Here is a 23,198-nt window from a genome sequence, read left to right as displayed (position 1 = left end):
TCACATTAAGATGCTTGTGGCCTGCAATACTAGCAAGTCTGCACGCCACTGATCTAGATTGTGTCTTTCTTTCTCCATTTCCAGGTTTTCTAGCTTGCTTACCGTGTTTAAACTTCACACTTTCCACACTCCAACTCATAGAATTTTGCCCTTTTGTTGCTTATACAGTCTGTTTCTTATGGTCACCTCTCCCTTGGCAGTACCCTCGTGGAGATTTGAAAGGGAGTCTAATGCAGAATCTTTTGGAGAGATCATCTTCATGCATTCTTTATTACAGGCCAGGTGTTTTGCACTGTGGGTACTCATTACATTTCTTTAAAGCAGTGGTTTCAGTTTCTTTCTGCATCCTCATGCTGTTGACTGTTGCTCATTCCTTAATCTTTTATGGCAGTTTCCCATCCAAGGCCTTAAGGTTGACCTAATCTTCTGTCCACTCCTTCACCTTCTTTGACAAGGCCAGTGGCAGAGTAAAGGCGATTCCTTATAACAGAAGTCTTCAACCACTATTGCTGATAGTTTTTATTTAAAATTTAAGCAGTGGCTAGGTTTGGACCTGGTACCAAGGACATTTTGATTACTAGTTAAAGACATGAACCCTAGTGCCCGGATACAATGACTTATGAGGAAATAAAAAACAAACTTGCATGAAATGTCAGAGTTTAATAATTCTGAAAATAAAATCAAAACCATATGGAGGTTAATTATAAAGAAAACCTAGCTGGGAACATAATGATCTAATAGTTAAAGATAAGCTGCAAATAATCCATGTCACCATACATATAGCAAGGCTCTTTAACAACCACTTTTTAAATGTGACTGAGAAACTTGGTACAATCAACTCAAAAGAAAAAGAATATGCAATAATAAACATTGCAACCGTTCATTCAGTTCAAGATCATGCCAAATTCTTCTAGGGAAATTGGAAAAATGATTAACTCTTAGAAGCAAGAATTCTCATGGAGTTGATAAGATAATGGAGCAATTGTGTACCATGCAAAATCTTTTAAGGGAATTGAAAGTAGTCTGAGTGAAGACCTGACAATGCTCACAAACTACTAGAGATGTATTCTTCTAAAACAAAACCTGTGTAAAATGCAAGTGTATATTTTTCACCTTAAGAATCAAGAGGCAGGAAATAAGCTTAATATCATCTGTAATGGCACACACTTGAACAACTGTCCCCATCCATCCTATTTGGGTATCATTCGCAAATATATATATATATATCTCAAGAAAGCAAAACCTAAAATAAGAACATGTAATGGCATACTGAACAAACTGACATCTGCCAAGTGGGACGCCATCATGAACATATACCCTTCCACAGCACTTGCCAGTTGCTGAGTATGGATATCCAATTCAGGAAAGATCTCATCACACTAGAAAAATAGACACAGTCCTAAATAATACCTATGGGAAGACAGCTGGTTTCCTCAGACCTATTAGAGTGGACCTTTTATATTCATTATTGGGTAGTGTTCACAAAATGACAGAAGATCATTCCTGAGATTTTGGAACAGATAGATGAATGACCAGCATCACAGACTATACAGTCAACCCATGCCCAAAAGGCTTAAATCTAGATGAAGTTTCATATACTCAGTACAACCAGCTGAAACGTACATAAACTCATTATGGTAAGAAGAATATCTAGAAGCTCTTATCACTAGTGAAGCTCTACGCCAGGGCTCCCATCTGGGATAGCAACACTGGGAAACATTGAACCGACTTCATACAGGCTTGCGGCAATCAAAACAATTTATCAAAAGGTGAGGCTACACAAACACTGATAAGTGCGAGTGTGGTGAACCACAAACAATGAAACACCTTCTAAAATGCCTGTTAGTGGATACACACAGAGAGTGTACTCAAGAGGACCTCATGAATTATACCAAGACAATTGCAGCTTACACCAAATTCTGGATGAGTGAAATATGATATATTTTTGATTGTGTATTTCTGTATTTGGCTAGTATGTTTTTATGTAAACATACATACTCTGCATTTGGAATATACTTTGCTTTTTTTCAGTTTACGTATATTTTATATTATAATTTGTACATTAATACATAAATTTATCCATCACTTTCAAACAGCATTTTTCCAGACAGTGGTGAAGTACATGATTGTTAGACCCCTCTTTAGGAAAGGTATTAGACAGATATTAATGACCATTGTCCTATTTCACTATTAACTTGCTTCCCAAATTTTTTTGAATAGGTAATGTATTTAAGAATATCTACAAATACAAGATTCTGAGTCAGTCACAATTTGGTTTCCACAAGGGCCTAACAAGTGAAGATGCCATCCATTTCACTGGCCGTTTATTAAGATACCTGAATTACAGTTTTCATCTATTGGGAATTTTGTGATCTATCTAAAGTGTTTGACTGTGCAAGGCACAATATTCTTTTGTAGAAACTATAAGGTTGGTTAGAAAAGTTCTTGGTTCAGAATAGGAAAAACGTACTTATCTCTTTGAATCCTTTTTTTAAAAGTTTCAATGTAGTCTCCTTGTAGATTAATGCACTTGGTCCAATGATGTTCCAGTGCCTTGATCCCATCTCGAAAATGAGTTTCCTGCAGGCCTTCAAAACAGTTGACAACTCCGGCTATCAATTTTGCGTATGAAGTGAATCTTCATCCACCAAGAAAAATTTGCAGTTTTGGGAAGAGATGAAGTCTGGCAGAGCCAAGTCAGGTGAATAGACGGGTGTGACAACAATTCATACCTTAATTTGTGTAATTTTGCCATGGTGACAGCACATGTTTTTGATCCAGCATCAAGAGTCGTGGCACCCATCTTGCAGATAAATTTTTCATTTCTAATTCTTCAGTTCAGATGACATCCGGCAAACATGAGCAATTTCATGCACTTTCAATAGGCGGTACTCCATGGCCATTTTGTGCACTTTTGCAATGATTTCTGGAGTAGTGACAAATTTTGGCCAAGCACTGCACGGATCATCATCTAAGCTCTCCCGACCAAATTTAAACTCATTTGTCCACTTAGCAACAACTGAATATGAAGGAGCAGAGTCCCCCAGTGTGTTCTGGAAATCGGCATGTATGTCTTTTGCTTTCATACCTTTCCTTACAAAGTTTTTGATTTTATCCATCTTCGCAAATCACTATGCAGGAACAACAATAGAGCTATGTCACTACCACAGCTCTCTTCCAAGAGCACTGACGTGGCATGTGTTTACAGGCAACAGTCCAATGAATGTCACATGAACAACTTGTTGTGCTAGTACTGACCTCTCGTGGTGATTCCGAGAACTTTTCAAACCACCCTTGTAAGTTAGTGGCTTCTCAAATATTATGAGTAAATTGTTAACTTCATATTTAACTGGTAGGAAGGAATGGGGTATAAAATATCAGCACTAATTCGAGGAAGAAATTTCTGAGGATGTATATATGGATCACAGCATTTTATGGAATTGAATAATGGAATGTGGGAAAACAAGAAAAGAAGACAATCAGAGCATTTGAAATGTGTTGCTGCTGAAGGATGTTGAAAATTAGGTAGACTGATAAGATAAAAGTAAGGAGATTTGCCCCAATGAGCAGAGCTTACAGTAAACATTGACAAGAAGTGGATGCTAGTGTGAGATGAAGAGGTTGGCACAGAAGAGAAATTCATGGTGGGCCACATCAAACTAGTTCAGAAGACTGCAAAATTGATGTAGGCAACTGTTTAAAAAAATAGGCATACCACCACCAGCCTCACAATAAATTGACTCTCTTCTGAATTCTGTTGTGAAGAGTCAAGCACAATTTGAAACTAATAGTAGTATTTGTAATTATGACACTAGGAACAAAACCAATCTTCACTATGCACAACTTAACCTTACTCATACACACAAACAACTAAGTGTGCAGTCGTAAAATATTCTGCCATCTTCTTTGTGAATTAAAGGTGCTGGCAGATAATGAAAGTTTTAAAAATGATTTTAAATTATTTCAATGTGGTAACTCCTTGTATTCCATATATCAGTTTCTGAGTGTGGTTGAGTTACATTTACCAAATTTGGTTGTAGATTAAGACTTTAAAAAATAATGGCCAGCAACTGACCATGTTTTCACAAACAAGGTACCTTATTTGTCAACCTGCACACAAATGCAGCGTGATTTAAGTGACATGCACATCCTTTTTTTAAGGTAAATCAACCAATTTAACTTTCAAATTTATATTTACAATTGCTAATTTCCTTTCTTGCAGGCAGCAAACCTTCATTAAAATAAGGATAATTGGAAATGAATTGTTGTCTCAAGTTTCTTTGAAAAAGAGTCCCAGTGACAACATAAAATGGTATGAGAGAACAATGAACCACTCTAATCTAGTTGATGAGATGTAAATTAATAGCCTGGTGTCCAACTTCAATGAGTTGTACTCACAATGTTCATAACAGTCATAGCTTTCTCAGTGGAAAATATATTACATTCCCTCTCACTATATTTCAAAGTTTGTCTGGTATATAGGCATACAGTCAGATACATGAAATTATTATTATTTATCAGGACTTCTGCATCTACACCTGATCAAATAATGAAGATGCTTTGGTGGAGCTAAGTGTGGTCTGTTACTGTACTTAGTTATTTCAGGGCCTTCCATGATCTGAATTTGGTTCTAATATTTTGTTTAAACCACCTTAAACCAGCAGTCACTTACTACTCACATTTCCCTATTATTCAACTTTTTCTCCTGTTTAGAAATTTAGTTGAATTCTAAATGCTTAGGATATTATCCTTTTTGTACCTAACAGCTCAGGCTACTATACTTCTAGTTCTAATGCATAAGATACGATTTTTTTTTTTTTTCGTGTTGTTGTTGTTGTGGTCTTCAGTCCTGAGGCTGGTTTGATGCAGCTCTCCATGCTACTCTATCCTGTACAAGCCTCTTCATCTCCCAGTACCTACCGCAACCTACATCCTTCTGAATCTGCTTAGTGTATTCATCTCTTGGTCTCCCTCTATGATTTTTACCCTCCACACTACCCTCAAATACTAAATTGGTGATCCCTTGATGCCTCAGAACATGTCCTACCAATCGATCCCTTCTTCTAGTCAAGTTGTGCCACAAACTTCTCTTCTCCCCAATCCTATTCAATACTTCCTCATTAGTTATGTGATCTACCCATCTAATCTTCAGCATTCTTCTGTAGCACCACATTTCAAAAGCTTCTATTCTCTTCTTGTCCAAACTATTTATCGTCCATGTTTTCCTTCCATACATGGCTACGCTCCATACAAATACTTTCAGAAATGACTTCCTGACACTTAAATCTATACTCGATGTTAACAAATTTCCCTTCTTCAGAAACGCATTCCTTACCATTGCCAGTCTACATTTTATATCCTCTCTACTTCGACCATCATCAGTTATTTTGCTCCCCAAATAGCAAAACTCCTTTACTACTTTAAGGTCTCATTTCCTAATTTAATTTCCTCAGCATCACCCGACTTAATTCGACTACATTCCATTATCCTCGTTTTGCTTTTGTTGATGTTCATCTTATATCCTCCTTTCAAGACACTATCCATTCCATTCAACTGCACTTCCAAGTCCTTCGCTGTCTCTGACAAAATTGCAATGTCATCGGCGAACCTCAAAGTTTTTATTTCTTCTCCATGGATTTTAATACCTACTCTGAGTTTTTCTTTTCTTTCCTTCACTGCCTGCTCAATATACAGATTGAATAACATCGGGGATAGGCTACAACCCTGTCTCACTCCCCTCACAACCGCTGCCCCTCTTCATGCCCCTCGACTCTTATAATTGCCATCTGGTTTCTGTACAAACTGTAAATAGCCTTTCGCTCCCTGTATTTTACCCCTGCCACCTTCAGAATTTGAAAGAGAGTATTCCAATCAACATTGTCAAAAGCTTTCTCTAAGTCTTTAAATGCTAGAAACGTAGGTTTGCCTTTCCTTAATGTTTCTTCTAAGATAAGTCATAAGACAAAAAAGTGGCAAACAGGATTACAATACAAGACAAAAATCAGACTTTCATATGGTGAGCAGACAATTGAATCTAACAACAAATACCCCATTTATTAAGGGAGCAATATTTTATAATTCTCTGCCAAACAACCTGACACAGCTTTCGTGTAGAATTTTTAAAAACGAGTTAAAAAAGTGGCTTATATTGAAGTGTCTATACAGTATGGTGCTGACATGATTTGACCTCAGGAATGCTATGTTAAACATAATTAAATGATATTTTACTTAGTTGCATGTAATCTATTTATACTGTGTATCAATAATCTAAATGTAATTATTCCAACATTGCCCATTCATGTTAAATACATGTTTCGAGCTGTAAGATAAATAAAAATAAATAAATAAATCTCTGTCACAATAATGCTTTCACTATGCTGTTGGTAATAGCTTACCCGCATTCCTATTTTCCTATTCATTATTGAACCTACTCCTGCATTACCCCTATTTGATTTTGATTTATAACCCTGTATTCACCTGACCAAAAGTCTTGTTCCTGCTGCCACCGAACTTCACAAATTCCCACTATATCTAACTTCAACCTATCCATTTCCCTTTTTCAGTTTTCTAACCTACCTGCCCAATTAAGGGATCTGACATTCCACACTCTGATCCGTAGAACGCCAGTTTTCTTTCTCCTGATAACGACATCCTCTTGAGTAGTCCCCGCCCGGAGATCCGAATTGGGGACTATTTTACCTCCGGAATATTTTACCCAAGAGGACGCCATCATCATTTAACTATACAGTAAAGCTGCACGCCCTTGGGAAAAATTACGGCCATAGTTTCCCCTTGCTTTCAGCCGTTCGCAGTACCAGCACAGCAAGGCCGTTTTGGTTAGTGTTACAAAGCCAGATCAGTCAATCATCCAGACTGTTGCCCTTGGAACTACTGAAAAGGCTGCTGCCCCTCTTCAGGAACCACACATTTGTCTGGCCTCTCAACAGATACCCCTCCGTTGTGGTTGCACCAACGGTACGGCTATCTGTATCGCTGAGGCACGCAAGCCTCCCCACCAACGGCAAGGTCCATGGTTCATTTTTTTTTTTTAGTCCTGCTCAGACGTCTCCTGTTTTAGCAAGTTATAAGTTCATACATATTTTTAAATTAATGAATCCTTAAAATTTCATAAAAAACTGTCCAGTGGTAAAATTGTTTAAGATGCACCACACAAATTAAGAAAAAAAGATTGAAATTTCTGGAATATGTTTACAGAATTGCTACCCACAGCATTTGCAGTTGTTTTTGCTGATATCTGTTCCACTATTCTATTCTGAGGTTCATTCCAATGAAACCTGGTCAGTGCACCTACCTTTGCCTTACACATAAGATCTCACCACATATGATATGGTGGTGCCATCTATTGGTAGAGAGACTGACGCATGCACACTGTTTGATGTTGTGTAGCGCCAGTGTGGTTTCACGCCAAAGAGAAGGTGGTTACACGGGTTATCGTCCACTACCAAACATGCAGGTGAGTAAGCAAGAGCAACAGGAGTGATCCGATTTTTGGCAGCAAAAGGGAGTTGGAGGCTGTGAAATGTGTTGATGGATGAAGGCTGTGCTGAGGGAGTACAGTCTGAGTTGTTGAAGTGTTGCAGTTATCCTTCTGCATGATAATGCCCACCCGCACACGGCCAGTGCGATGAAGACAGCATTGCAGCAGTTTCGGTGGGAAACGCTGGAACGTGCACTGTACAGTCCTGACCTTTCACCTTGTGTGTGTTTGGACCTCTAAAACAAGCTATTCGCAGACATCAATTCACAACAGACGACGAGTGTGTGACTGGGTCCAAGCCTGAATCCGATAGCAGCCTACTTGCTTCTTCAAGGATGGAATCGACCAGCTAGTGTCACAATGGGATAAATGTGCCAACAGTTTTGGTGACTATTTTTGAGTATGTGTATTGTGTATAAGTACATTTCTGAGTTAATAAAATCGTTACCATTACCTTACACTAGTGACCTGGTTTCATTTGAATGCCCCTTATAAATGAGGAGCTGTTCATAATTATGGAGACAAAACTAAACATCCTGAATATTCTGCAGAAGAAAAGAGCTGAATCAGTTAGTTCACAAAACATTTAGAAAATCTTCTGACTCTTTCATACGGGTTAATACTATGCACAGAAAAATGGGGTGTGTAGATTCCATCACGAGAGGGGGAAGAAGAGGTGGTGACAGGAAGGCCATCACTAAAAATTCAAAATCCAAAGTAACATGCTGACCCAGTGAAGGCATGGGACAACACTAAGACGGAAAAAAGAAGAATTTGTTAATGTGTCAGGATTGCCAAGGAAGGGAAAGCAGTAGGCACATGTTGAGATGAAGGAGTTACTCATTGTTTAATGTAGTAAAGGCCTAGAGAAGCCGCTGAAACTGAATGGACTGCCTCCCACAAGAGCAGGAGAGGAGAGTGTCTGGTCGGGTTGGAAGCTGCCAGCAAAAGAGAGCGGAAGGCGTGTCCGCTCCCAGCAGCTGGCCGCAGTTCCGCCCCCACGTGACCACCTCCAAACTCGTCAAAATCATAGATGCACAGTTCGGTAGTGTTAGTTTCAAAGTGGTTCTGTCCGGTTTTGCAACATGACTCATCTGTTGAAACTAGCCGACAGGCAGAAGGCACTGACAGACATCAAGTGAAAAATAAAAATCAAATTTTATACTATTAAATCCCTTCAGTATTGGCCTCCACTGTACAAATTATTTCACTACAAGCACTTTAAGCCTTAATCTTGCCAAAATGCATATTCATAGTTTTGTCATCACCAACTTAGATTACAAGAGTCATTTATAAACACTTCACTGAATACACTGACACATAGAATAAGTGATGCATCATTCATACTTCTCTACTTTTCTCTTTTTCCACTTCCATGCTCACCCCCTACCCTCTGTCTAACCTCCCAAATGCAGCTAGCTGACCTACCCTCTCCCAACCACATTCCTATAATGCTCCCACAAGCAGCACTTTCCCATCACCTGCCCCTACCCCACTATCCCTCCCCACCCCAGCCACCACCTTACCACCACCACCACCTAGTTTGCTTCTCCCATTTTGTGCTGCTGCTCACAGTCTTGCCATGGCAACCAGAGACTGCAGTCATGTGTGTGTGAGTTGCATTTGTGTGTGTGTGTGTGTGTGTGTGTGTGTGTGTGTGTGTCGCCTATTCCTGAAGAAGGCCTGCTTGGCTGAAAACTTTGTTTGACAGTCTTTGTTGTGCCTATCTGCACTCTCTGCTATATGGTGAGTAGCAACTGTCCTTTTCATAGTATCATCATTAGTCCATGCCGTATTTTCCATAGTTCATAAGAGTTACTGATTGTGTAAGTTTTCCAGCCTGTCAATGAAAACAATTAGAATTAACACAACTTGAATTACAATGGTGGAAACCACTTGTAGGTGAGGCTGGAAACAATCGCAGCCCATCAAAGGAGTAGTAGGAAGACATGACTATACTCAGATCCCAAGGAGGCCTAATCATAACATGATCAGCCAAAAGAATAACTGTTGTAGTACAAAGCAATCATTAAAGCTTCAGCCAGCTGTGGAGAGGAACACATTAGTTGTTGAACAGAAGTTGATTTCGCTACCTGCAGAGCGCAATTCCCAAAAGAATTGATGGTCCTGTTGCACCAGAATGGATCCACATAGTCTATATTACGTACCCGATGACGATGCCAATACTAAAAGGCACTGCTTCTTTGACATAAACAGATGGTGGTAATAAAAGATCAAGTGCTGCAAGCATGTCCATCTGGCAGTTATTGTTCTCCTGTGTCAGTGCAGGATGCCTTGGCAAATCTGGAGCCAGTGGCATAAGAGAAAAACGATGGAGGCCATGTGATGTTAATGCCAGTGATTTGGTCAACAATTCTGCTTGTACATGCTGGGAAATTGCTGCAGTAGAGGACCCATGACACTGCTGCAGCATTCCTAGAATTTATTTGGAAATTCTCAAAAAAACTACTCAGTCTGGGAATCAGTATGAAAACATATAGTTTCCTGTCTTTCAAGTCCCAAGCATGGATGCTTAGAGCATCTGGAGAGAGTAGCTGCATTATAAATCAGGTCCAGCATCCTAGCGGTAAAGTGTGTGCCTGGATCCAGAGTTTGTGATATTGAATTCTGACAAGCCATGGAAATTTATCAGTCTGCTTTTAGCCTGATCTTCACCTCACAATGATGTGAATAATACCAGAAATGACATATGGTTCAGACTCCACATTAAACTATATCTTCCCTTTCTATAGAAGGATTATGTGATTGGTTGGGGACGTGCAAGGTGTGAAACAAAACATAGGGCTATAGATAGAGAGATGCCAAATGAAACTCTCTTGGCTGTCAAGAGAGCAAAATGTGAAGCATTAAAAGACTGTCATAGCAGGTTATTGTTAAATGATCTTCCACAAAACCCAAAGAAATTCTGATCATATATAAAAGCTGTCAGTGGCACCAAAGTGTTCAATCACTCGTGGATGAGACAGGAACTGAAGTAGAGGATAACAAAGCAGAAGCAGAAATCCTTAACTTCATTTTAAAATGCTCCTGTACAAATTAAAACCCAGGAGAATTCCATAATTTAATCCTCATATCTCTGAAAAGAAAAAGAAAATAAGTGTTACTGTCAGTGGTGTTGAGAAACAGGTGAAATCGTTAAAACTAAACAAAGCTCCACTGCCAGACAGAAGCCTTATCACACTTGATAGCTGATTTAGTGCTTCTTTTAGCTATAATCAATAGTAGATCTGTGGTACAAAAATCTGTGGCCAGTAGTTAGGAGAAAGCACAGGTCACACCCATTTACAAGAAGGGTGGTAGAGGTAAACAACATTGCTACTGTCAGATATTGTTGACATCAATTTATTGTAGGATCGTAGAACATATTCTGGGTTCAGACATATGAGTATCTTGAACAGAATAACGTGCTCCTTGCCAGCCAGCATGGATCCTGAAAACATCAGTCATGTGAAAGCCAACTCTCACTTTTCTCATACAACATGCCAAAAGTTTTGTATTAAGGCAGTCAGGAATATGCAGTATTTCTTGACCTCTGAAAAGTATTTGACTAGTATCACATCTATCCTTATCATCAAAAGTATGATCATATGGGCTATCAAGTGCAATTTGTGAGTGAATTGTGGATTTTTTTGGTAGGGAGGACACAGCAAGTTATGTTGCACAATGGATCATTGACAGAGGTAGAAGTAACTTTGGGTGTGTCCCAGGGAAGTTTGTTGGGACCCTGGCTTTTCATGCTGTATATTAATGGCCTTGCATACAATGTTAATCATAACCCCAGAGTTTTTGTAGATGATGGAGTTATCTATAATGAAATACTGACTGAAGGAGCTGCATAAATAATTCAGTCAGATCTTGATACAATTTCAAAGTAGTGTAAAGATTGTGAGCTTGCTTTAATTGTTCAGAAATGTAAAATTGTGCAATTCACAAACAGAAAAAGCATAGTCTCCTGTGTCTACAGTGTCAATGAGTCATGTTAGAATTGGTCAACTCATATAAATACCTGAGAGTAACACTTTGTAGAGATATGAAATGGAATGATCTCATAGGCTCAGTCATGGGTAAATCGGGATGTAGACTTCAGTTTATTGGTGGAGTAGTGGGGAAATGCTATCAGTTTACAAATGAGATTGCTGGCAACTAACCTATGGGACCCATTTTAGAGATGTGCTGAAGTATGTGTGACCTGCATCACATAGGACTAACAGGGTATACAGAATATATACAGAGGAAGGCAGCAAGAATGGTCGCAGGTTTCTTTGATCCTTGGGAGGGTGTCATGCAAATGCTAAAAAAACCTAGACTTGCAGATTTTTGAAGACGGATTTAAACTATTTACAGGAAACCTATTTACAAAGTTTCAAAACTTTGTTATAAATGAGGAATATACTACAATTCCCGGCAAACTGCTGCCATAGGTTCATGAAGACAAGATTAGTTTAATTACAGCACACACAAAGGCATTTGTACAATCATTCTTCCTATGCACCAAGTTTACCATCAAATCCAGTTGTCAATAATTGGTACTGAAATTACAGCTGATGGTAGTACTGAAAATGGTAATTTTCCTATCACCTGCAGTCCTCTCATCTTATTTCAGAGGTATGGACATGCTGGCATCCACCATTAGGTCACAGTCTCAGGATTTTCTTATTTTGTGAAATCCAGCACTCCACTTCCCTGGTTCATTTTCCATCCATTTGGTTTGCTAGATGTGCCTCTCACTTTCATTACAGCTGGAATTACATCTTCCATTATCATGTCTTGCTTGATAAATTTGTTAGTTTTCCTGACTCTCATAATTCCCAACATGCATCTTTCCTTTGCTCACTGAGTGACACTCAGTTTTGGACTAGTATTTCACATTTGAAGGCCATGTCTCAGTCTTGTAAGCCAAAACTAGTGACTCACATTGATTTTTGAACATCCCTTTTGTTACACATCAGAAGTTCAATTTTGAAAACTTTTCGGCTTAGTAAATGTGCCCTATGCCCTTTTATCTCTTCTTCTTTCCTTTTTTCATCATCATTGTCTTCAGCTGCCATTTTTTATATTTGTTCACTTTTTCACTTTTTAATCATGTTGTAATTTATTTTCAGGTTTCCTTTCAGACATTTTCTATTAAGCCCTTTTGTTTATAACTGAAATGCATCTGCACTAGACACAAGCAGTACCTTGTCATTGGCTAAGCAAATGAAGTTCAGTTATATGATTCTGCACATCTATTCATAAATTGTATTGCCAGATGCTGAAAATTTTCTCAAGGACTACTGGTGGTACATATAGGGTGCTCAACAGAGAAATCTTCTCAAGGAATAGTGAGAATATTTTTGGTAGTGTGAAATGTTCTTGCCTGATTCCTGTTTCAATTCCAAATTTCTCACCATCTTGATAAAGCACAGAGGAAGATGCTGCATTTTTCGGTAATTAACTTAAGTTGAAGCAGTGACTTATATCCCAAGGACTGTATAAATTTTGTCATAACTGAGTCAAATGCTGTTTAAAATCTTATGATATCACGCAAAGTAGTAATTCATATTTATTGCTCCATTCTGTAGTTTCATTTGTGGCTCACAGATGACCCATTGTACTCTTGTTGCAGAATTGTCTTGCCCTGCAGAAATCCTGCATTTAGTTTTGCTTTTTGTATTACTTTACCTCCAGCTTCAATAACTTCTATTAAGACACCACCTACATGTCTCAAATGGCTTACTAAAGCTTATCTGAAATTAATTTCAGAATTTCATTATTTGTATTATACGCTATGTGTGTCTATTTGTGTCTTGAACTATACAAACATATATAAAGTAATTTTCAGATACTTGTTCAGTGTCAATTACTGCAGCTCTGCCGTAGTTTCTTCATTATTTAATTTTTATTTTTTTAGTTCATTCCCTTACATCAAATTTTGCTTTTATCTTCCAACATCCTCTTACAAGACTTTCCAGTCTTGTTTAAATATGTATGTTGTGTCAGTGCCTTTTAATGTTTGATTGAGAACTTCATCTATTTTTGCTCTGCCTGTTGCAAGTCTATTCCCCTTGCAACTCAAATGCGTTAAAAATTGTAAGAATCATCATAGCTGTATTATATTCTAAATTAAATTCTACAAGTTGGAGTGTGGAGTGTTAGAAGTTTGAATTTAGTAGGGAAGTTAATAAAAAACCTGAAAAGGTAACTGCAAATGCTCAGTCTAAATATAGTGTAGCTTAGTGAAGTGAAATGGAAAGATGATAAGGATTTCCCATCAGATGAAGTTAGGGTATTGTCAACAACATCAGAAAATGGTATAACAGAATTAGAAACCGTTATGAATTGGAAGGTAGTGCAGACAATAAGTCACTGTGAACTGCCCCCGATGAAGTTGTTCTTATCAGAATCAGCCACAAATCCAAGCCAACAGCAGTATTTCAGATATACATGCCTATGTCACAAGCAGATGATGATGCAACAGGAAAAGACAGAAAAAGTTTTCTAAGGAACATTCTGAAATAAAAATAAAACAAGTAGACTTTTCTTAGCAGTTTTATTTTTACACAAAAGCCTGTACTTTAACCTACTTCTATACATAATTTCCACCAATATTAAGGCACTTACCTTATCATATAACTAGTTTTGAATGCTATACTCATAGAAACTGCCACCCAAGCAAAACTTTTGATAATTTAAATGTTCTCTAATAATTGATACTTAAACACAGCTGTATGAATGTGCATGATGGGGAATGAAGTGGGTGACCTTCAGTCATTACTGATGATTTGATTCAGAAATTTGATGAAAAAGTGAGAAAGAACTGACTCTTTATGATTTTGAAATTATATGATGGGTTTCCTCAAGTGTCAAGAAGTGTACTTTGTGCAACTGTTACAGAATGTTTAAATCATCGAAAGTTATGTTCAGGTAACAGATTTATGTCAGCATGGTATTCAAAGCTGGTTGTACAATATGGTAGGTGCCTTAATGTTGCTGGGAATTATGTGAAAAAGTTGAGTAAAGTACGGGCTTTCGTATAAAAATTAAATTGTTTAGAAAAGTCTACTTGTTTTATTTGTATTTTAAAATGGTACTTACTTAAAAAAACATGGCTTATATATGAGGATATTTAGCAGGTAATTCAGTATGTAAATAAAGATTATAATCTAATAATCATGAATGATTGGACTGCAGTAGTAGGGGAATGAACAGAAGACAGAGTTAGGAGAGAATATAGGCTTGGTCATACGAATGAGACAGGTGAGAGGGGAGAAAGACAGAGTTCTAAAATAAATTTCAGCTACTAATAGTAAAACAACTGGAAAAAATTATAAAAGGAAGAGGTTTAATATCCTCACCAGTGAACATAGTGATGGAGACAGATGAGCTGATGTAGGTAGCACAACAGACAGATGCAGACAGCTACTATGGGGGTCACACATGATGCATTAGTGTAGGCAGACCCACTGATGGAAGTATTTACCTGCAGGCAAGAGGAAGCTGGGCAGGGTAGTTAAAATGCTGAGTTCAATCACAACGGAACTTGCCTTGAGCCTTGCAAAATACCACGTGCGGTTTCCATGTGCGCTTTCCCTGTGCTCAGTTGTCTGTCAGCCACCCGTCCTTTCTGTGTGTTGTATTCACCCCCTTGTATATTTCTAATCAGTTCTGGACTTTCTGCTTTCCCTTACATTGACTCCCATGGCAAGTTTTCATTTTCTCCTGCAGGCCCTACTTCATGGATTGTTGTCAAATGACCGTTTGCTGTCAGTGTTGTTTAGTGGTGTTGTCATACCTGTGCAGATACTTAAGTGGTGAAAAAGGATGTTCTTAAGCATGTAATGCTTCTATTTTTTTCCTTCTTCTTCTCTTTTTATAGTGTTAAGGCCACGCGATTTGAGGCATCCCGTCACGGACTACGTGGCCACTCCTGCCAGAGGTTCGAGTCCTTCCTTGGACGTGGGTGTGTGTGTTGCTCTTAGCATAAGTTAGTTTAACTTAGTTTAAGTAGTGTGTAAGTCTAGAGATGGATGACCTATGCAGTTTGGTCCCTTAGGAATTCACACACATTTTAGCATAGTGTTAATTTTGTACCACTAAGCGCCTGGCATTTCTGCAATGCTGGCAGGAGCAGTTGCACCTACAGAAGGCAGAAGCAGTAAGAGGATATAAGATAAACATCAATAAAAGAAAGATAAAGATAATAGAATGTACTCAAATTATATCAGGTGAGGCTGAGGGATTTAGATTAGGAAACGAGATAATTGAAGTAGAAGATGAGTTTTACTATACAGAAATAACAGATCATGGCTGAAGAACAGAGGATGTAAAATGTAGACTGGCAATGGCAAGAAAATCGTTTCTCAAGAAGAGAAATTTATTAACATTGAAAATAGATTTAAGGGTTAGGAAGCCTTTTTTGACAGTGTGGAATGTAGCCATGTATGGAAGTGAAACCTGTATGATACACAGACAAGAAGAGACTAGAAGCTTTTGAAATATGGTACTACAAAAGAATACTGAAGATTAGATGGGTAGATCACGTATCTAACGAGGAGGTACTGAATAGTGTTGAGGAGAAGAGAAATTTGTGGTACAGCGTGACTAGAAGAAGGGACTGACTGATAGGATACATTCTGAGACATCAAGGGATTATCAAGTTAGTAATTAAGGGAAGTGTGGGAGGGAAAAATGAGAGAGGGACACCAAGAGATGAATACAGTAATCAGATTCAGAAGGATATATGTTGCAGTAATTGCTCGGATATGAAGAGGTTTGCACAGGAGAGAGCAGCATGGAGAGCAGAATCAAACCATTGTTTGGACTGAAGACCACTACATGACATACATTTGGAGCTCAGCATCATAAGTAAGTGAATCACTGACTGTGGGAGAATCACAGAAGAAGAGAGTTGAAGTGTTTGAGTTGTGGTGCTAAGTGAGAATTCTGAAAATTACATGGACTGACAGGATACGAAATGTGAAGGTTCTCTGGAGAACTGATGTGAATAGAAGTATGGGGAAACCCTGATGGGAAGAAGGGACAATATGGTAGGATATGTGTTAAAAGATCAGGCAATGACTTCTGCAGTACTAGAGAGAGATATACCGGATGATCAAAAAGTCAGTATAAACTTGAAAACTGAATAAATCACGGAATAATGTAGATAGAGAGATACAACCTTGACAATGACCATGATTGAGCATGGACAAGAATCCATAAGTTTCCTCCTCAGATGTGCCATATCCATCTGAAGCCACATGTAGATGCTTAGATCTGTTGAAGCTATTAAATTGTAGGGATGTTGATTGCTATTGCCAGCTGTTGGAAATACAGTCTGTCCATAATTGAAGTTGTAGTTCCAAACTGCTGTAGAAAGAGAATCATTGCTCAAAATTACATCAAATTTCAACAGCCTATCATTGATCCAGGACCATGAAAAAAAGGGTTTTTAACAAAAGTTTCATACTACGCTCACCAACAGACGTGCAGCACACGGCAGTCCCTAAATTTGTGTCCGAGGCCCCCAGTATGACTCTACAGGAAGAATCATGCAGTTGGTAAAGCTCTTTTACAAGAATGGTGAATATGTGCCACTAGCCCTCCAGAAGTTCCAGATATTCAAGGGTTTGAAAACAGGCATTGGTCCAATGACTGTTAAGGGTCTGGAAAAAATGATTACAAAATTCAAAAAGACGGTTTCTTTTGAAATGCAATGTTGCGGAGGAAGGAAAGCATTTTATCCGACGTGTCGAGCAGTGGTGTGCAAACATGCAGTGCATGGGGAATTACCTGAACATTGGACATGCCTGGGAGCATGGTACATAAAATTCTACAAAACTTCTTGCATTGCTATTCATACAAAATCACCTATGCTCAGGAGTTGCTTCCTGCAGACCTCTCAGCAAGACAGAAGTTCACTCTGGAATTTCTTGCTCCTGTGGAAGTGGACAATGAATGGACATGGAACATTCTGTGGACAGATGAAGCCCATTTCCATCTCCAAGAACATGTCAGTATTCAGAATTGCAGAAAGGAGCAATGGAAAATATGCACGCACATCAACTGGTACCACTTCATTCTACAAAGATGACTGTGTGGTGCTGGTTGATTGCATCATTTATTGTAGGATGGTATTTTTTCCAGAAGATGAGTCCTGCAGATCCTGTTACCTGTATTGTCACTGGTAAATGCTATGAGACTCTTTTGTGTTCCAATGTCATTTCAGCCCTTCAACAGAGTGGATGTGTGAGCAGGATCACTTTTGTGCCAGATGGCACTCCGCTGTACATTGCACAGCCAGTGAGTTGGCTGCTGCAGAGGCATTTCAGAAATGCTAGAATTATCAGCCATCATTTCCTTACAGCCTGGCTGTCCAGATCACCTGGTCTTAACCCATGTGATTTCTAGCTGTAGGGTTATCTGATAATTGTTGTGCTCAGTGCTCCAGTTATGAACACAGTTGAATTGGACACATGCACTGTGCGGCACATTCCAAACATGCTGTTTCTTAGTTTCAACGTGTGGCAAAAACAGTGGACAGCATATAGAACATGTCTTGTGCCAGTCTCATGACAATTATCAACCAATGTCTTTTGCTTTTTATGTGGTTTTTGGCCCCAGGACAATTAGAAACTGATGTCATTTTGTATTTTATGCAGTTTTTGGCCACAGGACAATTGAAAACCTATGTCATTTTGCTTTTTATGTAGTTTCTGGCCTCAAGACAGTTAAAAACCATTTTCCCATCCGCTGTGGTATAACCTTGCTATGGTCGATGTCGTACCTAATGTACGTGCCACAGTAGTTTACTGCTGAACTTGTACTCATGCACATTGAACAGTATGATGGTGTAATGTCCAACTCAAATCATAGCCATCATATTGCAATTCATATCGTATTCCTAGCTAACCCTATTTACATTAAGTTGCTTTTTTATTGGTAACTTATTTGTTTCCTGATGTTTCCCCTGTGCCACTAATGTGCCTTTTAAATGTGACATCATTCTGAGCAGTGGTTTTCTCTCTGCAGCGTTTTGAAACTGGAACTTTCATTATGGACGCTGTGTAGTTTCAGACACTTTCTGTGAGATTTAATACTGAATGATTTAGTAGGCAAATCAAGAAAGCCTGAGTGTCTACAAACCAGGAACTTATGCATGAAGCCCTGTGAACATTTCTCTTGTCATCTTGGTAGACACACATTTCTGCAGCATACACATCATGTATATGTAGTAGATGGTGTGACATTTGATCATCAGGAATGCTGAAATAAACCCCCTGGTGCAAGTTCACCATAATATCAGTACCTGGGTCAAGTGATCACAGAACCACCTCTGCCCTGATATACTTCATCAGAATTTTGGTGCACTTAACACTTTTCATTATTTGAATGGAAAGGAAATTGTGAGTCAGTGGATGACTCTACAATTCCTCCAGATAGCCACTATTCAGTTTCTGGTTTTTGCTCCACTGAAGATGTACAACTTTTTGCGCAGCTGTTAACAATGATCTCTTGTGAGGCTCCATCCAGTTCCTGTGAGGTGGGATCTTTTCATGACTACTGTTCTTGCACATTCCTAGATGCCTGGGAGTGGTACTCAAGCGTTGTAGAATACCAATAATTTGTCAGTTTCATTCATTGCATGATAATCAGCATACCACATCCTTTCTGTTGTCTGAGTGTTGACCATCTCATGGCGCTGGGTCCATACAACCGACACACACGCACCGCTTCACTGCCATGACTTGTGTCAGTGGTGGAGGGTCGCATGACTACCAGGGACCAGTTCTACATTATCTACATGGCTCCAAAGTGAGTGGTGTTTCCTTTTAATTAAGTGAGTAATGTTTTGCATTGTGAGCTTACTTTGTTATTTTACAATGACTAGTATTTTCAGATACAGACTCGAAGGAATTAGGCTGTCATTCCACTCTATTGGTAGTCTGCTTTTACTGGAACTATCAACTGTGATAACTGCAATTACTACATGTACAAGACTTTTTCTAGGAGATATGTGTGTAAGGTGGCCAATCACATCTATATTCACCATCATATTTCCAAGGAAAAAGCATTTGCAATGAGTACACCAGTGAGTGTGAGGGATGACCACTCTCTTCAAATCTGGATTGCGAGATGACAGCATATGTGTTTTTATTTAGTGGAGATACTGGAACAGACTATGATCAATCAAACGTCCATGAGAGAGATGCTCTGAATGACACTTCTGTTTAAGGTTTGATATTCCAATACCTTTAGGATCGGGGATTTTTCTCCACTCAGGGACTGGGTGTTGTGTTGTCCTTGTCTTCGTCATCATATTGTGTTGTCTTTCTCATCATCTCATCCACAGGAGTGGCGACAGGAAGGGCATCAGGCCACCGCTTAAATTAACCTTGCCATATCAAAACATAACCATGCTGACCCTGTGGCAGTGCGGGACAGAGGCGTAAGAAAAGAGAGAGATTCCAGCACCTTTAGGAGAGCACACAGAACTATAAGTAAACTATAAATGAAGAGACGTCTAGATACAATGTTGTTTATGAATATTAACATCCTTACAAAATGATGATTTGATACCAAAGATAAAATGGTCCAACATGTCGCTCATTTTATGGGTGAATATCTTGAATAGTAAACAATTCAGCAAAAACACTGTCAGATTCCATCACCTGAGCTGATTGCCGTAGAGTAAGTCCTTTGTTACAGTCACAGTTCACTTCATTAGTGTCAGGGAAATTAAATTCCCTATTGATGTTACTGGCATGATACTATTTTTTTCTTGTTTATTCCATATTCCATATATTCTACACTTCTTCATCATATTAAACATATCTCAATAACTAATTGTATTGTTTTTGTCCTTTATTTTTCCTTATTTATATATAGCCCATCAGTGTGTTACTGATGCCATGAAAGTTAATGCACTTTGATGTTACCACACTTAGGGTGACTGAAGTTGATGCTTAAAAAAAAATAATAATAATAATAACCAGAGGTAAAGCTCTTCAACATTCTTTTTCATGTATTATTTCTGATACTATGTCTAAATTCTTGCATTAATGTTTAGATGACATATTTTTTAGATATATTCTTTATACACTGATTTCAAAAATAGTCAAAGAGCTAAAATGTTTTATTCGCTGCAGATTTTCTTTTGCAGGAACGCAAATGGCGATAAGAAATTTTCACAGGAGTTTTCCTGAACTGTGACACAGGTCAATATTTCTTTTACGCCACAAGAAGTTCCATCTTTCCCTTCCAAAAGTGCTTGATGGCAGATACACAGAAGGAGAAATTTCCCCTGCTTGCAAAGGTTGTAAATGGAGGATTAGCTGGTGTAATAAGTGTGACGACTTTATTTCCACTGGATTTAGTCAAGACCCGTTTACAAATCCAGCGAAAAAAGCCAAACTGTACACAGATGTACAGTTCAATGTGGGACTGCTTCAAGAAAACATACAAGTCAGAGGGATTTCGTGGAATGTATCGTGGATCTGGAGTAAATGTGTTGTTAATAACGCCAGAGAAGGCAATTAAACTGGTAGTGAATGACTATTGCAGGCATTATTTGTCTCAAGAACACAAATTGACACTAAAGTTTGAGATACTGTCAGGAGCAATTGCAGGCATGTGCCAAGTAATAATTACTACCCCAATGGAATTACTTAAAGTCCAGCTGCAGAATGCTGGACAGCTTGCAACCCTTCGGAAGGTTGACAGAAAGGCTGCTCCAAAATTTGAAGCAACTCATATTGCCCTAAAATTATTAAGAACAGAAGGAATAAGTGGACTGTACAGGGGCTTAGGAATAACAATGATGCGGGATGTCAGTTTCTCTGTGCTTTATTTCCCTGTCTTTGCTCATTTAAATGCTTTTGGTCCAAAGAAACACAGTGCACCCGACAAGGCAGTATTTTGGTTTACATTCCTTGCTGGATGTGCATCAAGTTCAATCGCAGCACTTTGTGCAACTCCTTTTGATGTTATAAAAACTCGGCTACAGCTTCTGGAAGCCATAGATAGTGAAATGAAATATTCTGGTATTGTTGATGCTGCAGTAAAAATATTAAGGACTGAAGGTCCCTTCGCTTTCTTCAAGGGTGGAGCAACCAGAGTGCTTGTGATAGCTCCAGCATTTGGAATAGTAGAAATGGTGTATTTTCTTGGTGTGGGGGAATATATTCTGGGTGTGAAAAGGTAAGAAACAGTGTTGCTTGTTTGCTAAGATAATGACATTAATGCTAGATATGTACAATACTTGATTTTAAAGTGACAGTCACATTTGAAGACAATGTTTCTTTCCCGACTTATATCCCCTTAATAGTTTAATATCAGCACCTTCTTTGTAATATAATTGTGTAGTTGCATATTTTGCAAATGCATTTTCTTGTGTAACATCAGTGTGTTAATACTGTGAAAAAACACAGCCTTTTAGGTATACTTTCGTATGAAAATCGAAAATAGAAACAGATTTAAATATGGATTTTTAGAAACAAGTAGTATATGCATTACTTATAATAAATGTTGACTGTATGGGGTAGTAAGTGAATTTTGTGACTGAATTGCGAATAGCATGGTAGTGGATACAGCATGTTATCTCGGATGGAGAGTCATTGACAGATATAGAAATAACTTCAGGTGTGTCCCGGAGAACTGTGTTGGGACTCGTGTTGTTCATGCTGTATGTTAATTACTTTGCAGACAAAATTAACAATAACCTCAGATTTCTCACAGATAATGCAGCTGTCTATAAAGAAGTACTGTCTGAAAAGAACTACACAATATTTGGTCACGCCTTAATAAGTTTTCAAAATAGTGCCAAGATTGACAACTAGCTTTAAACACTCAGAAACATAAAATTTTCCATGCCACAATACAAAACTAAAAACTTAATATCCCATGACTATAATATCAGGGAATCACATTTGGAATCAGTTAATTAATACAAATTGTTGAAAGCAACACTTTTTAGGGATATGAAGTGGAATGATCACATAGGCTCAATAATAGGTAAAGCAAGTGACAGACTTTGGTTTATTGGTAGAATACTAGGGAAATACAATCATTCTACAAATCACTCATGTAACCCATCCTAGACTGTTGCTCAAGTGCATACCTGATAGTGCTAACAGGGGATATTGAATGTCTACTAAGAAGGGCAGCTGAATCGCCGTAAGTTTGTTTGACCTATGGGAGAGTATTACAGAGATGCTGAAGAAACTGAACTGGCAGACACCTGAAGAAAGATGCAAACTATCACTAGAAAGCCTAACTACAAAAGTGTAAGGAACAGTTTTATTGCTCCTGTAGATTTTATGACATGATTACTATAATTACAGCATGTAGAGGCATTTAACAGTTATTATACCCATGCTCCATACATGACTAGAATGGGGAGAAGCTCTAATAACTGGCACAATTGTAGGTACCCTCATCAGTGCACTTCACAGTGATTTTTAGAGCAGGGCTATAGATGTAGAGATGTAGATAGCATCAAAATTAACTTAAAAAATTGCATCAAAAAGCAATATAATTTTTGTGTTTCTCCACTCTTGCACCATTTTATATGTGTATTTTGTTATTTCCCCAGTCTTGAAGCAGACACCTTTATTGTTACAGATGTGGGCAATACTAAGAGCCATAGATTCTGAAACCACAATATTTCATTTATATTTGACTGAAATTTAGTCCGTATACAAGA

The 23,198-nt window shown here is 38.3% G+C and overlaps 1 protein-coding gene across 1 annotated transcript; it reads left to right on the top strand.

Moving 5' to 3' along the window:
- The first annotated feature begins 20,768 nt into the window (after positions 1 to 20,768).
- Positions 20,769 to 21,698, top strand: LOC126278424 (mitochondrial glutamate carrier 1-like). Its single transcript, XM_049978534.1, has one exon. It carries the CDS (start codon positions 20,769 to 20,771, stop codon positions 21,696 to 21,698), a length of 930 nt encoding a protein of 309 aa, XP_049834491.1.
- Positions 21,699 to 23,198: the final 1,500 nt, after the last annotated feature.

The sequence above is a fragment of the Schistocerca gregaria genome, chromosome 6, assembly GCF_023897955.1.
Source record: "Schistocerca gregaria isolate iqSchGreg1 chromosome 6, iqSchGreg1.2, whole genome shotgun sequence".
Taxonomy (NCBI): Eukaryota; Metazoa; Arthropoda; class Insecta; order Orthoptera; family Acrididae; genus Schistocerca; species Schistocerca gregaria.
The sequence above is the reverse complement of the archived record's forward strand: the minus strand, read 5'-3'. Positions and strand labels throughout refer to the sequence as shown.